We start from the raw sequence: 17,781 nt of genomic DNA, 5'->3' as shown, positions 1-17,781 counted from the left end.
TTCTTTTTCAGCTTCTAAAAAGTTAAATTAGCATAAACTATTAGGAATATTCACTCTGTTCCTGTGAAATTGGTGTGAGTTTTGCTGAACAAAATGTTGAGTTTAGAATACTGTTTATTTAAAAAAAAAAAAATTAGACCAGAACAGCCTTTTTGTTGTTTATTTTTTGTTGCAAGCCTTGGAGGTAACCCATGTTTTTAAAATTGTTTCTTTCTTTTCATGTGCTATGGAAAATCTAAATAACCACTCACTGTATACAATGTGTACCTCTTTAATGATAAATTGTCTCCAGAATCCTGGAAGGGGAAAAAAAATCTAACAATGAAACACTTTTTAGGAAACAAAAATAATAGAAATAACAACTGTGTCACATCAGACCTCATTAGAGTCAATGAACTCACTGTGGTATTTAACAATTTCCAAGAAGTAGGCCATAATTCATAAATTAGTGTAATTCATAAAGTACGTAATTCATAAATAGCATTGTTGAGAACAGCAGCAGTATACAATCCTTGTTTTACAGAGACCCTTTTTTAAAGAGTAAAACCTAGGCGCTGGAAAATACAAGAGTAAATAAAAATTAAAAAGGCATCGGCTTGATAGCCATTGTATACAGTTTGGAAAATGTATATCATTCCAAAACCAAAAAACTTTGTTTAAAAAACCAGTCAAAGTTGATAAATGACAACAGTGTACTTATGTATCACATTGTTTGCAAAACGCAAGCACTTAAAAGCAAGAAAATGAATAGTTAGTGACATCATAAATCTTATTCTGGACAAATAATAAATATAGACACATTGAGACACACTGGTCTCTTAAGGCTGCTCCGTGCTGTTCTAGCACCTTAAAACCAGTTTAACTGCCTATAGTGATCCTTCTATAGGTTCCTGGTCCCCTAGGTGCTGAAATGACTCCTTTAGAGCTCCTTATGTCCAGGAGCGGTGCCAGAGTTTTTGGCGCCCTAGGCGCAGGCTGGCTCTAGCCATTTCGCCGCCCCAAGCATGGTGGCACGCCGTGGGGGGCACTCTGCCGCTCTCCGGTCCTGCGGCTCCGGTGGACCTCCCGCAAGCGTTCCTGTGGAGGGTCCGCTGGTCCCGCTGCTCCGGTGGACCTGCCGCAGGCGTGCCTGCAGATGCTCCATTGGAGCCACGGGACCAGCGGACCCTCCGCAGGCACGCCTGTGGGAGGTCCACCAGAGCAGCCTGCCGCCCTCCCAAATCCTAGTGTCCTAGGCGACTGCCTAGGTCACCCAAATGGAAGCGCCGGCCCTGCTTATGTCCTCTATCTATAGGAAGAAAGTCATGAAGTAGATCATCTGTAATAATGCTCTGCTCTTCTTACTCCAAGGACTGGCTCAGTAGTAGGGTGACCGTGTTTTCCCAAATGGAAATTGACACCTGCCCCCTTGTGGCCCCCCCCCACCCGGCCTCCCTGCCTCCTGCCCATGGAGCCGGCTTGAGATCCCCATTTCTCTGCTGTGCATGAGGCTGGCACAAGCTTCCCCCCTACCACTTGCCTGAGGCCCTCCTCTCCTCCCTGTGCACGGGACCAACACAACCCTCCCTGCCTGTTCAGGGCTAGCACAAGGCCCTCCTCCACCCCCTGCATGTGAGGCCAGCCCAGAACCCCCTGCTACCAGCCTGCGCGGAGCTGGCCTGACCCAAGCTGCTCTCCAGAGCCTTCCCTCCGCCGCAAGGCTGGCGTTGCTGCTTGCCCCTCTGTTCCTTCACACCCTCTTAGGGGTCGCATTCCACTTTTTTGGCAAAACCAGCCATTTGTCCAGTTTGCTCAAATGGAACAAGTGCCCAGTTTAGCCAAAAAAGTTAGGATGGCTGGGACAGGGCTTAAAAAAGGGACTGTTCTGGTCAAAATGGGACGTATGGTCACTCTACTCAGTAGCCAGACTGCCCCGGGATCAGAGGCTGCAAAGTGGCTTCTCCAGAGCTGACTGTAGCTCAGCTGGACCAGAGAATCCGGCCCTTTATTCTTAACATGTGAAAAGAAATGCATAGTACATCACAACATAACCTTAACTGTGTCCCATGGATATTTTTAAAAAGATGTTTTGTCATCTTGATTTTAATATCTAAACTAACTGTCCACAGTTGAAATAATTCATAACAATTTGCTTCACTACAACCTGTTGTCTTCAAATATAGTTGTTGCATGATTTTTCAAGAAAATGTATCTAGATGGAGAGTCTAAAGGAGTAGTTGTAAGACATTTCAGAACTAGAGCTGTGGTTCTCAACCTTTGCTATACCAGGACTCCATTCCCTCTAAGATCTAGCTAAGAATGTCCTTCTGTTTAGCAATATGAAAAGAGCGGAGTAGTTCAGATGCTCTGATACCTGTGTGCAACTACCCCAGGTAGTGAACCCATGAGCTAGAGGAAGACAGATGAACACTTGACAAGAAGCGCTAGTCATCCTGGTTGTGAGCACTATGACTGGGGGTTTCTGAGTGTATGAACAGGTGGATGAGACCTCTTACTAGATTAAAAGGAGAGGAAAATCCTGTCAGTTATACCTTTGCTTTTTTTAAAGTAATTTTCCATAAGAATTTTTATTTGACTGATGTCCTTAATGATAATTTGCCCATTTTTAACACATCCATTCTTCTGGATACTCCAGTAGTTGCCAGTGAGAGGTGTTTTGTGCTTAAATCATTGAACACCGTGGAACGAGTTAGTTTGTAACTCTTTCGTTACTTCATTAACTGCCTTAGAAAGCACACATCAACATTAAAGTACTAACTCTAAAGCTGTTATCTAGCTGAAGTACACTTGATCTTGTCTAGATTTTTGTTTAAAAGCTAAGCTTTTTCAGAAAGTAATACCTAGCACCAAATTACTAGAAAGAATAACCTGGGGATAGCTACAGTTTATGGAATTTCAAGAAATAATTCTAATGATAATTACCAATTTGGTTTCTATTATTAGAAAACAAATATTAAGATAGGTAATTGCTTAGCTATTAGGTTTTTGATAAATATGGACAATCAATAATTATCACTATAACTATTTGTCAAAAAATTATATGTAGATGAAGAATAATAACTTTCATTTGTTACATGGCAAAAAAACCTGTCTTTTTGTTAAGCTTTTAATTAAAATTAAGATTTCCAGGAACTGGATTCAGAAACAGTCTCTTAAAAATGAAATTTGTTTAAAATATCTCTAAAGTGAAACAGGAAAAAAAGGAACAAGAGTTGATTTTTCCAATGTTTCATTTGCACTCCTAGCCTGTCAGAAATCTAGAAACCCTGTAGAACAGTATGTTGGCAGCTCTTGAACTTAGCTACCGTAAACTGGTTTTCCTTACTGCCTATCATTTGGCATCATTAATCTTCATTAAACCAGTTTATCCCATTGAGCTTCAAGTCTTTCTTTCTGGAGACTTGAAAATTGAAAAAGACATTTAAAACAAACAAGTCCTGTTTAAGTACTCTGTATGGGTGAAATATAACTCAGCACAGAATCTGCTGATCATATTCTACAGGGATTTTATCCAGGGTGAGAAAGTACAGTACATTTGCTTTATATACAGTACTGCACATCACACCAAACTACATACATGAAAATCTGTTGCATTGCCTTTAATTGAACTGTCATGCTCAATATAGCTTTATAAATATTGACACATTTCCTCCACTACACCATGCCTCTCCCAAATCCCTATGTTAACTGTGAAATTATAATAATATAAACATGGAAAAATATGGACATTCATAGTGAAGGATCAGTGCTTTTGATAGCCGGACACAATCGGGGCAGCAGATAAGGCTAACAACCCTGATTGAGGAAGGCATCCCTATTTGAGACAGCAGCACATAAGCATGTCATGTGCTTTACTGAATAGAGAGATGGACCTAGCAGATGTGCTAGTGCTTTTCTGAATTGGGGCCATTACCTTTGGCCCCATCTGCATGATAAATACTTACAAGAGGAATCTGTTGCGTATATAAAACAATTGCAGTATTCTTTACATATCCTCTGGTGGTACTCAACATTCCAGTGGAAGTCTGAAGGATCTGCCAATTATTTCACAGTTTACATTCCCACATCCCAAGGATCAGTATAAAGGCCACCATGGTGGCAGAGCAGGATTGGACAAAAGTTCCTGAAGATTTAATTAGGAAGGAAGATGCCTCCAACTAAATGGGGCTGGCTTGGGGAGCTAAAGGTCAGGGGCCATGTTCTGATCTCTTTTATACTGACATAAATGCAGAGTAATTCCATGGTCTTCAATGGTATCATGACGATGGAGCTACAATAACAATTAGAATGTATCCAGTGATTAGCACTTATCCACATTTTCATCCAGTGATCTCAAGGTATCGGGGAGTTGTGATCTGCATTTGATTCCAAAAGAAATATTTGAATAGATTAGTCTCTCTTTATGGGCTAAGGCCTATTTGTTTATTTCGCCGGCATATCTGCCTGATCCTACATCCATCCAATACAGTCAGTGGAAATGTTGGATGTGCAAGATATGCAACATTAGGTCTTTATTCTATAAATGCGAGTTACATATGGGAACGGAGTTTTACAGCTGTACAAAAGTTCAACTTAAGAAACTGTTATATTTTTGTTCATTCCCTCAGAGTTTCACTTTGAGTTCTCAGGTTTGAACCCAAAATCTCAAAACAGCTGGAATTACAGTTTCACACCATTTCAAGTTAAAACCATAAATCCCTCCTTAGCATGCGTGGGGAGGGAGGCTGTTTGTGCAAAACTTGGCCAAGGCTCATTGGAAACCTTTGCAAATGTTAGGCCCCAGTTTGTACTAAGGTCTTTCTTGGACAAGCTCTAACTGACTTCAGTGGAAGGACTGATTTAAAAACTGAGTAATAGAAGAAGGAAAGTAGAAACTGGGGTCCAAATCCTGAGACTCTTATTTTGGTTTACAAATAAAATTTTAAAAAATCTTTAAACGGACAGGATTTGATTTGCTAATGCATTACTTCTGTTTGACAGCAGTGTAACTTCATTGATTCCAGTGAAGATACAATGGCATAAAACTTTCACAAAACAATTCTCTGCCTTTCTAACTTTGTATGCCAGGTTTCATAATGGAGGAAAATTATGTCCAAGTTGCCCTTCTGAAAACAAAGTTGCATGTAATAAAAGCAGGTACTACCTGAAAACTAGTGTTGGGGAGACTGCACAACACTGTAGTAGAATATTTATTTTGTTTAAGCCAACTAATTTTCTCTTCCAAGTACATATTGCCCTTTCCCTGCCTGAGAAGAATGTTTTCCCGTTCCCATGTACTAAGCTCCTGTTGGCATTAATTGAGAATTTCAGCTGTGGAGGGCTTGCAAGGAAAATACACTTTATGGCAAATAATTTTTTTTTTTTTTAAAAACAATTCCTTCTCCTCATATCCTCTCTCTTCCAATGGCTTGATTCAAGTATAAATTGTAATCCTCTTTTTGTGACTCTGCAATCAATTGTTGCATGAAAGTTTGATTTTTGGTGTTTAATCAAAGTCCATGAGACTTAAACATCTGAATAACAAAACTTTGCCTACCTATAGCACCTTCAGTTCAAGTATTTTGAAGTGCTTTACAAACATTAATTCATTAAGCCTGACCGTACGTTTTGAGGCAGGATGGTGTTACCCTCATCAGTCTTGTCAGTTTGCAGATGAAGAAACTGGTGCACACAGAGGTTAAGGACAAAATTTTCATACTTGGGTGTTTAAAATCAGGCACTTAAATCCATATTTAGGCTCCTAGAGTGCAATCCTGCTCCATTTGAATACAATGGCAAAACTTCCACTCACTTCAATGCTGTAGGATCAGGCCCTTAAAGAAGGTTTGATTTTCAGATGTTCTGTGCATTTGCATGTCCCACTGAAATCAGTGGAACTACAAGTGCTCAACATCTCTGAAAATTCAGTTCCCTGCAATTTAAGTGCTTAAATACGGAATTGTCTAACTTTAGCTGGCTACATTTGACAATTTTGATCTAAATGACTTGACTTAACATCACACAGAATGTCCCTTGAAGAACTGGGAATGGGACCTTGACCTACTGGTGCTTGGTCCTCTGTTTAATCACAAGACCTTTCTTTCTCAATTATCTGTATAGTATCTAAGGACAAGATTTGACTGTGACAAAAAGCACCACTGTATACTTAGAAATGCCTGTGTACTTGCACTGATATTTTAATGTTATGTCCATTGAAGTCAATGAGAGTTTTATGTGTGAGAAGTGCAGGACCAGCCTAATGGTTGCAGCTGACTTTACATTTGGCTAGGTTATCCCCTTAAATGTATCCTTAGAAGTAGGGGCTGCACATTCCTGCACTACAGCTAGATGAGCTCTGGAAAGGAATCACAGGTGGGATTTTCAAAGGAGCCTAAGAGCCAATTCCCACTGAATTTCAGTGGGAAAGGGGAGGTTTTTAAAAGCTCTCAAATGGTTTAAGAACACAAGTCCCACTGATAGTCTATGGGATTTGATCTCCTGTGCACTTTTTAAAGGTGCTCCTTAGGTGCTTTTTAAAATCGGGATGCCTGACTTCTTTAGGATCCTTTGAAAATCCTTCTGTCTCTCCATTGCTGACCAGAAACAATTTCCCCTTCTCGCCACACTGGGAATCTTCCTTGCACCTGTCCACTCTTGTCACACCTGTACAGGGGGAAGTAACAGGGGCATAAGTGCAGCAGCAATCTGTGAAGGTCACACAGGGGTATGTGAGGGGGAGATGAACCATATACAGTTCAGATGTTCACATGGAGAGGGTTCAGAAAAGAGCCACAAAAAATTATTTGAGGACTGGAGAAAATGCTTAGGGCTTGTCTACACTACCCACCAGATCGGCGGGCAGCGATAGATCCAGATGGGGTCAATTTATTGAATCTAGTATAGACACAATAAATTGACTGCTCAACGCTTTCCCGTCGACTCTGGTACTCCACCAGAATGAGGAGCGCAAGCGGAGTTGATGGGAGAGTGTCGGCTGTCAACTTACCTCAGTGAAGACACCGCTGTAAGTAGATCCAAGTACATTGATTTCAGCTATGCTATTCATGTAACTGAAGTTGCATATCTTAGATCGATCCCACGCAGTAGTGTAGACAAGCCCTCAGAGTGAGAGAATTAAAGAGCTCAGTCTGATTATTTTACCAAAGAGAAGATTGGGGGGTGACTTTATTACAGTGTCCAAATGAATGCCTTTCTGGGGAGAAAATAGTGGGTAGTAAAGTGCTCTTTAATGTAGCGGAGAAAACTTTACAAGAACCAATGGTTGGAAATTAAAACAGACAAATTAGAAATTAGGCATACATTTTAACAGTGAAGGTAATTAATCATCGGAACAAACTGCCAAGAGAAGTGGTAGATTCTCCATCTCTAGATATCCTCGGATAAGACTGGATGCCTTTCTGGAAGATATTCTTTAGCCAAACACAAGTTATATTTTAGTCAAACGTAGTTTATCTCTGTATTGAGCCCAATAAAGGAGTGAAATGTAATGGCCTGTGATATACAGGAGGTCAGGCTTGATAATCTAATGGCCCATTCTGGCCTTAATTTCTGTGAATCTGAATCTTACTGGCCTTTATATCTATGCCGCCAACTAGGAGCAGGCCAAAATCTGGCCCACTGTGATGAGTTTAAAAGTATTATGTCTAAATACAAATTGCATTTTAAATGTCAAGAACTATATTAAATTGCAAAATCACAATCCAGAAACTGCTTGCTTTTTCAGGCCCTCCAGGGAAACGAGGTAAGAGGGGCAGAAGAGGAGAGACTGGTAAGTTTTCACTTTTGGAAGCAAGATGAGAGATTTTATTTTGGGTGGATGGGTTTTTCTGAGTATTTTGTCCATTTTGGGCAAATACATCTATTATTCTACTGGATAGATTCAGCTACTTTATTTTGGTTTGCACTTTTTTGGGGGAGGCAGAGGGATGCACCTAGCATGCCTTATTTTTGCTGTTTGTTTCCTGTGAGCTATAGAAAGAAAAGATCTGTAAAAAAAAAATTCTGATAGAAGTTTTGTAATCCTTGGCATATAACTTGTGGCCTTCTAAATTGCGTTGAATCTCAAATAGTCATTAAACTGTAGGCAAGCTTCACAATACTTATTGCATCTATAGACCCTTTAATAGATTTTGTAATTTCTGACATAAAAGACATGAATAATAAAACTGGTTATTGGTAATTCTGAAATAATTTCAGCACTCAAAGTCTTCTCTCATTTACACCTGTGAACATCTGCATAACTCCATTTAAGTAAATAACATTACAATGGTATAGCTGAGTATAAAATCAAGCCCTTTGTGTTTAGAACAGATCATGTCGTGAGGAAAAGGGAACGTGTTATGTGAACAGTCATGGAGGTAATGTCTAAATAGACTGAACTTTGTAAAATAAGATGTTATCAGGAACTTGTTGCATTTAGGATCCTCTTGAGTTAAAATCCAGTCTGTATTTGGCTGTGTTTGTAGCTGAAAGTTTGCAAATGTAACATGTAAATAGAGAGGCTTTTTATTTGTGTTGAAACTGCACTTGGGGCTTGATCTTCCCAGGCGCTGGGCGGCTTCGGCTACTCTTGACATCAGTGGGAGTTGATGGCACTGAGCACCTTGCAGGATTCAGCTCTTTGTCAGGATGACGTTTCTAGTAGGGCCATGGCTACACTTGCAGATGTAGAGCGCTTTGGGTTAAACCAGCCTTCAGAGAGCACACCAGGGACAGCGCTCCAGTCTGTCTGCACTGACAGCTGCAAGCACACTGGCGTGGCCACATTCGCGCCACTGGAAGCAGCATATGGAGTGGTGCATTATGGACAGCTATCCCACAGAGCACCTCTTCCCATTCTGACGATGTGGCTTGTGGGAAGGAGGCATGGAGTGCGGGGCATTCTGGGTCCTGTCCCAATGGAAGGGTGCATGATGCACGTATCTTTTGGAACACTGGCCTGTTCAAGAAGCTGCAAGCTGGGACTTTTTTTCAGTACCAGAGGATCACCGTAGGGGAAGTCGAAATGCCCATTGTGATCCTTGGAGATCCCACTTACCCTCTAATGCTGTGGCTCATGAAACCCAGCCAGGAATGGTTCAACTACAGGCTGAGTCGGTGCCGAATGACTGTGGAGTGTGCTTTTGGCGGTTTGAAGGGCCACTGGTGCTCTCTTTATGGGAAGCTGGACTTGGCCAAAGACAGCATCCCCGCAGTTATATCCACGTGCTGTACCCTCCATAATATTTGTGAAGGGAAGGGTGAAAGCTTCACTCAGGCATGGGCCTCGGAGGTTCAACACCTGGAGGCTGAATTTGCACAGCCAGAGAGCAGGGCTATGAAAGGGGCCCAGTGTGGGGCTGCAAGGATTAGGGATGCCTTGAGGGAGCAATTTGAGGCTGAAATCCATGAGTAATGTCTGGTGCGCTGCACGGGAGTTAAGTACAGTGGCTGTGTTTGGTACACTGACTTGCAGTGTTTGTTCCTTTCCTGGGCTAAGGTATATTTTGCTTTATGCACTAATAAAGTATGTTTTCGAAGTAAAAAATGCCATTTATTGAAACCCCCCCCCCACAACGTAACAGAGAAATACTAAAAGGGTAAGGGGGTGGGGTGGAGACCGGTTCACTCATAGCTTTGGGTATGTCCTGATTTCATACTCTTGAATCCTGTCTGGAGTGCTGTGCACTGAGCGCTGCACTTCAGGATGGCCATAGGGCATGTGGAGGGGGGTTGAGTGCAGTGGATAAGGGTCATAGTTTTTGTGGGTGGGTGGCGAAGCTATGGGTGTAGGAGGCAGCTGGGGGCAGTAAGAACCCGGGTGTTGGGGAAAGTGGGTTGGAGGGGACATGGGGCACAAGGCAAAGAGCTTTGGGGCACAAGGGCTGCAGGGGGGGACGAGCGTGGTAGTGCTTCACCTGCATGGCGACCAACGCCTGGATAGAGTCCGCTTGGCACTCCATTATGCTAATCAGCCGTTCCGTGCTTTGCTGCTGGTGCATCGCGTTTTCCTAGCAGATCCTCCTTTCACATTTTCCTGGCGGATCCTCCTCTCCCTCCACTTCTGTGCCTTTTGATTCTCGTTTACAGACTGCTGCATGACTTCATGTAGCATATCTTCTTTGCTTTTATGCGGCCTCTTCTGGAGTCTTCTCAGTCTGTTGGCCGGTGATAAGAATGACGGCTGAGATCTCAAGGTTGCACCTAGACAAGCAACATGCAACTCTTAACAGATGCAGCATTGTACATACCAGATAGAGCAATGATTCCCCTGCACTTAAGGAGGGCAATCACAAAAACCATACTTTGCCTGTCCTAAAGTGAGCGCGCACAACCAATGGGAGCCCCAGAAATGGTGAGTAAGCACAGGGTCCATGGGGACTGATTGTTTCATGGCTGTACTGTCCTCTGGGTTTCTGTGCCTTGGGGAGAGCCAACAGCTGCAGGGGGCACATACACTGAACACTGTCCCAACATTCTCCACAGGAATTCGTCCTGGAAGATATCTCATTGCTGAGGGTGATCAGGGAAGCAAGGGAGGGTCTTCTCCTACAATACGGCTTCCGCCCTGGCCCATACACAGCTTGCCTGTGTGCAGCAATGGTCCCCCCCCACACACCTCACAGCACAGTCGCATGGACATGTTAGCCTGACTGGGACAAGAACCACACTGGCTCTCCCAATAAACCTGCGCAGGCGCATTGCCCATGTTCTGGCTGAGACTTTTGAAGAGATCACTGATGCCGATTACCACAATGTGATAGACCTCATCAATGCACTATTCTGCTTCTAGACATGCATGCAGCCCTTACCCTCCTCGCCCAAAGAGCCCATACCTAAAAACTTCCTTCCTGAAAAGAAAGCTGCTTACAAGGAACCTCCTCTGTTGTTTGCACTTCCCAGACGCTGCACCGGATGCTGCGACTGGCTGCCTTCCTCCTGGCTCGAGAAGAGCTCCTGGCTGCATGCATCTAGGGATTCCGGGGTGTCTTCCCCCGCCTCAGCACCGTCACTTGTGCTTTCCTCCTCCTCCTCCTCCCCTCGCTTGCTGTACTGGGCTCAGAAGTGTCCATGGTGGTCTTTGCAGTGGAGGTGGGATCACCCCCAAGTATCGCATCCAGCTCTTTGTAGAATTTGCAGGTTGTGTGGGCAGCACTGGAGCGGCCATCTGCCTCACGGGCTTTGAAGCAGGCATTCCACAGCTCCTTCATTTTAACTCGACACTGCACCGCATCCCAGTCATTACCCCGTCCATCATGCCCCTTGATATGTGCCCGAAGGTATCGTACTTCCTACGTCTGGAGCACAGCTGGGGCTGCACAGCTTCCTTCCCCCAAACACTGATGAGATCCAGCACCTTGCCATTGCTCCATACTGGGGATCGCCTGGCGCATGGAGGCTACCTGGAAAGATGTGCTGAGAACACTCCATGCCTGGCTGAGAAAACAGGAAGGGATTTTCAAAATTCCCAGATAATTTGAAGGGCGGATCTGACACTTGGTCTCCTGAGGACAGGGCAGCAGAGTTCAAAAGTGATGACCAGAGTAGCTAGAACAGGCATTGTGGGACACTTCCGGAGGCGAATCAGAGCCAATGAAAGCACATTAGGTGTCCACACTGGTGCTGCGGCGCTCCAGCGAGAGCGCAACAAACATTATTCCTCTCGAGGAGATGGAGTATCAGGAGCACTCCAGCCACGGAGTCAGAGCGCCTACATGCCTTGCTAGTTTGGACGGGGAGTGAGGTAGAGCACTCTTGGCGGCTTTATTGCACTATAATGCACAAGTGTAGCCAAGGCCTAGAATCGGCATCAGAGAAATGGGTACTTTAGATCCATCTGGTTATAGTGGGTATTTTTGGTTATCTGTGAATTAATCCAGCAGATTAGAAGAAATTTACAGTCTGGTTGATTCTCATGAATCTTAGTTGTTCACAATAATCTATTGTTTTGTCTTTTAGGTCGTTATAAATTAGAACTTTATTTTGTTGTTAGAAAATTATTTCCTTCTTTTTATTGGATAGCTAAAACAAAGCCGAACTCTGATAAAATTAGATAAACTAACTTTGATATGTAAATCAGTTGATACTTGCTGCAGAGAAAAAAAGTTACTATATAGCGGGAATCGCTCAGGTTGAATTTGGCTTCACAAATGATCTTGACAAATCAAATGAACTTGTCAGCTACCTTGCAGTATGCTTGACTTTTCGTTTTACACATCAAATAAACACACATTAAGATATTAACAGAGGAAATTGATCTCTTTCCTTTAGAAACAGACCCTGCACATTAAAATACTATTTGGAAATGTTTACTATTATAAAGAAATTACCTTAGTTACTAGACAATAAAATCACATTGTTAAAAACAAAAGCCTGACAATATCAAAAGCAAACGGAAAATACAGCTGTTGCTATTTTATGCCCTTTTGCACCTCACTTTATTCAGAAGTTAGAAGGAGGCATGAGAGCGAATGAAAAGCCATTGATTTGGGAGCTGCAGCTGCTCCACTTAATAAGAGTGAAATATTAGATTTGATTTGCAGCCCTTTGATAATGTTCTCAAGAACTGCTGTACAAAAGCCTTTGAATCGAAATAATTGGAAAAATGTGCAAATATCACTTCAAAAAGTGTGACATTTTAATAGGGATCATTTTATAAGTGGGTCTTGAAAAAAGACAGTGATGAAAGGCAATTTCTGTAGAGTCAGGTGATCACTGGAACGTCTCCTTATTGACAAAGGAGGAAAGTAAGAAGATCTAGATGCAAGTATTTCTGTCTTAATGCCAAGGTTAAATGCCAAGGGTAAAAAAAATTGTGTAATTTTGCAGACAAGATGTAATTTAATTCCCAGTTTCATGGCTAATTGAAACTGGTGGATATGAAATATATGCACATGTGAAGTCTGAGAAAACATTGTAGTCGATGGTTAATATTTTTTTGGCCTGCTATGAGACTGCATGAAAATAAATGAAGAATAATTAACATGAAATTGCATGGGAATAGGTGAAGAATATTTAATTCTTCAGCAAAGAAACTGCATGTATTCAAGTCTTTGGCATCACTACTAGCCTCAAAGAACCAGAGAAGAAAAATATTGTTTAAGAACAAAATCTAAACAGTATGTTGATTATGCTAATTTATGATCATGTGGTCTCATTTTTGGCTTCTTGCATATGAATCTTTCTTACTAACTTCATAAACTTATATATATTTTTTTTCTCTTTTTCCCCTCCACAGGACCTCCTGTAAGTACAGTTGATACATTGTTGGGTCTCCCAGGTTAACCAAGATCAGGCAGAAATGGGTTTAGACCCTGTTAAGTAATCTCCATGGTGAATGGATTATATTTGATCCAGAGGAAATATAAAGTTATTGTTAGTACAGTGTAAACTTTTACTAATTTTGCTGGAGTTAAATGATTTGTTTGGAAACTTATTTTTTTAAACAAACTTTTGAAACAGTAAAACTTTACCTCGGCCCTACAGATAGCATTTTTGGATCAGAATAGCATGTAAGTATGCTCTGTTCATTTTGTCTACTAGGTATTAATGTGTGTTCAGTCTGGTATAGAAATGATTATCAGTAACCGTGCCAGAAGGCTGAACCATCTAACTATAGGAAATGATTCAGCAACCTTTATTGCACTAAATAGTAACTTACTCTGATTAAATAAGCTCCTTGAGACAAGGACTGTCTTTTCGTTATGTGTATGTACAATGCCAACGGCAATAGAGCCCTTATCCAGACTGCAGCCACTAGATGCTATTGTAATACAAATAGTAAAAAATAATACTCAGTTTTAGCAATGGTGGTAAATTTGGCCATAAATTTGTTTCTGACAAAATAATTCAATTTTTTCTTGTCCACACCTTTCCAGACTTAAATCACACTTCTTTTTCTAAGTATAGTGTTTAAAATATGTATTTAAAGTATTCGTATTTATTGTGATACTATACCATCCGCAGGTAACAATGCAATCATGAGAATAATATCGCCTGTAAAGTTACTTTAGGAGACTTGCTCTTTTCTTTCCTTGGATTTGTCATGGGTTGGCATTTCCACAGTCTTACTTTCATAACCAGATCATCTTGTCAACTGAATGGCATATGTATTTTAGAATAATTAATTAATATCCTGAATTTCTGTTGTCCGAAACAATCATTTTAGTGTGAACTGTAACTACCGAGTAGTAATGCTACAGGAAACATTTTAACTTCTAAAATTGTCAAAATGCGCAGTGGCTCACATTGGCAATCTCATCTGACAGGCTATCAGCGAAAGAGCAGGCTTTTAATGCACACTAGTGCTCTTTAAATGAAGGAAATGCTGATTTCCTAAATATCTTTTGCAGTCTCTTCTCACAAAATGCAAAGATCAAGCATTAATTGGGATATAAATGATTTTCCTTCAGCAAGAGAATTTAGCAAAGTAGATAGTGAATTCTGCATATGCAAATCTTTACTTCTTGACATCATCTCCCTACTGTTTTAGCACAGTTCCATTTTGAAAAAAAGTAGAGCCATACATTATTAATATAACCCAGAATTAGCTCTGAGGACTATAGGTAAAGTTTTCAAAAGCATCTAAATGATTTAGGAGCCTAAGCTCTATTTTCAAAAGTGACTTAGGCACTTAGGAGTGACTTTCAATGAGACTTATTCTCTGAAGGATGGAATATTCCTCATTTTCAAAAGTGATTTAAAAGACTAAGTCTCATTGGGAGTCAGTGGACTTAGGCTCCCAGTTGCCTAAATCACTTCTGAAAATGTTTTACTCTAGTTTTGACCTTGTGTGCATAGTGGTAACCAAAACTATACTGTGGTTATTACCGGAATCCCACAGTAGTTCTCTATATTTAAAATAGTGAATAATTATGGTACCTTAGGTACCATCATGTAGTAACTGCGGGTGGCTATTGCATCTTCAAAGGTGACCGCTGAAATTTTAGCTGCCTTTTCCTACCTATAACCAGTGTGTCAGGATGACAATCCAAGTCCTGTGTTTTTTTATTTTTTATGACCCAATAGAGCTTACTACGATTTCGCCCTTGACACTGACATACTATAGGCAGCACACCTTCCATCTATTGTATTCTCTTTCTGCCATGTGCTGCCCTTCAATCTATGTATATAACTCCTTCTGATAGCAAGAGTTCCATCAAGGATCAAAGGCAGTAAGTGGCCCTTTTGTTAGTTATTTTTAATGTTGACAATGTTTTATCTTGAATAATGTGCCTTGCCAAAAAAATATTGTTCACTGTATATATATATCTATGCCATACTTGTTCATTTGTAAAATATAATTAAGTGTAGAGGATCAATCGCTATTTTAATTTAGCATTAGTGTACTGCACATGTTGGTAATGTCACATGTCATGAATATGTTCTTAATGTTTGTCATACCCATTTCATCTCATTCAACCAGGGTCAACCAGGGCGAAATGGCTATCCGGTAACTGCTCTATCATATATTTATGAGAGCTTTTTTTACTCTCAAAATCATTCTTTTCTTTTCTGTCTTTTTGTTTGTCTCTGCCTTATTAATCTTCACATTAACTAGGGGAAATTCACTCTTCCCTGATGTTTCTCAAGTGCCTATAGAACAGAAGGCTTTTTAAATTTTTTAAATGTTTGCTTCATCATGTAGCAGTTCTTTATAAATGTTCTAATTAGATGGACATGTACAAGATATGCCATAACACAATGCAGAGTTTGATACTAGAAATGTTTTGTTTGTTGAATTTGTGTATTCCCGCATGCGTGCACATAATTTTTTCACTGTAATTTTAAATGTTACTTAAACTGGATCCTGCATATCAGTTTTCTCTGTCAGAACGCTATTCAGTTGACATGTTGAACCCTAAATTCTCCACTTGCATCGTTCTCTGTTCCTTTTGGCTGCTAGTTCTATGCATCTTGAGCAAAGTCGTTGCTAATATAAGGGTCTTAGCAGTTGCCTACAAAGCCTGTAATAGGGCAATTTTATGATAATGTATACAATTCACTTTTGTATCTTCATTTACATCTTTATGGCTTTCTGTCTAAAAAATGGAAATGTATGAAATAATGCATCTTTTCGGAAAACCACCGATAAGAATTTGAGGAAATAAGCAGTCAGCAGCACAAGCTTGAGTTATAATGTCGCCTTTGTGGGATACAGAGTGTGACCAGTATCAGATATATTTTTGAAACCAAGATACAAAAGATATTATTGGATAAATTTGAGAGAGAGTATAATTGCAGAACACAGTAATTGTTTAAGTCTAGTTTTGATCTTATTTTAAGCACTTACTGGTAGTTTAGGGCCTTCAAAACTTGGGTTTGCATATTCAAATCAGGCAGTCAGATATCTGATTGCTCAGTATGTGTTAACAATTGCTGTGTGTGTATGCAAACCACAGCATTGGGGCCCTCCAAATTAGAGGTCAGGTGGGAGCCACAGCCACTATGGAAATCTGCCCCTAAAATCTTCAGTGTGTCTGCTTAGTTTACCGAGGTGGGAGAGGAGGGCAGAAGGAGTGTGTGTGGAAACACCAACCCAATGCTATCAGTAGTTTAAAGGCAGCATTGTGGTGAAATAGCCAACAAACAATACAGCGGAATTGCATCTAAAGAACATGAATATGCTGAAACAGTGTTATAGTCAAATACTGTAGCATGAAAGACCTATACTGCTTCAGAGTACAAATTGCAATTCCATTTATAATGTTTAGACCAAAGTTGTTCTGTGTTGGGGGAAAAAAATATTTGACAACAATTCTCTTCTGCTTCATGTATATGCCTACATGTTCAGATTACAGAGGATGGTGTTTCCAAAGAACTCCCAGAGAGCTAGACTCCCCGACCATATGGAAATTCAATAGGAACTGGGTGCCTAGCTCCAGCCAGAATTGTAATTGTCATTGATGCATGGTGAGGATAATGCAGGAAGCAGAAAGAAGCTAGATTAAACTTGTATTGCTTGATTTGAGATGTTCACAATCTCTGGTTCCACTCCATCTACTTTGGGCCCTAGGATCCAGAGGCTACAAAAGCTTCTAAAAGCCACTTTGTGTCCTCCACCCAGGCTTCTGAACATGGGTTGGCTGGACCAGAGTTCCTTAAGGGCTACATAGTAAAAATTAAAAATGAAGTAATGCTGAATGTCATTTTTGCCATTATTAAATTAAATTCATGGAGCTATCGATTTCATAACCTGAGGCAGATTGTTGATTTTGTATTCGACATATGTATGTGTATGTGTGTGAAAGGAAGAGAACGATTTTGAAAAGTGCTCAGCATTGACCTAACTCTGCTACCACTGAATGGGAGTGATGGGAATAATTTGGCCCTAATTATCAAAAGCCGTATTCTGACTGGCTGATTGGCCCTTTTTGTTGAAATTACAGTCACCTACTAACTTTTCTCCTGAATGGAATTTAATAACAAATGAGGTACTTTTTTAATTTTTTATACCATCCTATGCAATTCTATAGCAGGGATCTCATTCTCTGTTAAATTCACCGGGTATTTTGGAACCCTGTTTGATTCCTTATTGCTTTCATCATGGTTAAGTTTTGTAGGAGATACTACCTCACCCATCTGGTCTGTCTATGTACTTATATGGTCCCCTTCACCTTAGTATCTCAGGGCCTCCATAGTACTGGAATGCAAAGTTTCCCCCAAGGAGTTTCCCTGGCATTGTTCCAGGGGAAGAGAGAAGATTTATGTTGTTTCTCCTACACTCTCCCATGACATCAGCCCCCCAAAAACCTGCTGATGCTCCAAGAGCCACAAGATCTCTGGGACCAGTGGAGGCATAGG

The 17,781-nt window shown here is 40.9% G+C and overlaps 1 protein-coding gene across 1 annotated transcript in view; it reads left to right on the top strand.

The window, feature by feature from the left end:
* The window catches only part of COL25A1 (collagen type XXV alpha 1 chain), a 431,307-nt gene that overhangs the window by 213,992 nt on the left and 199,534 nt on the right, over positions 1–17,781 (top strand). The window contains exons 3-4 of the mRNA XM_030564569.1: positions 7,724–7,768; positions 13,217–13,224. Of these exons, the coding sequence (XP_030420429.1) occupies positions 7,724–7,768; positions 13,217–13,224 (53 nt within the window). The remainder of the gene's footprint in view (positions 1–7,723; positions 7,769–13,216; positions 13,225–17,781) is intronic.

This window comes from Gopherus evgoodei, chromosome 5 (genome assembly GCF_007399415.2).
Source record: "Gopherus evgoodei ecotype Sinaloan lineage chromosome 5, rGopEvg1_v1.p, whole genome shotgun sequence".
Lineage (NCBI taxonomy): Eukaryota > Metazoa > Chordata > Testudines > Testudinidae > Gopherus > Gopherus evgoodei.
The sequence above is the reverse complement of the archived record's forward strand: the minus strand, read 5'-3'. Positions and strand labels throughout refer to the sequence as shown.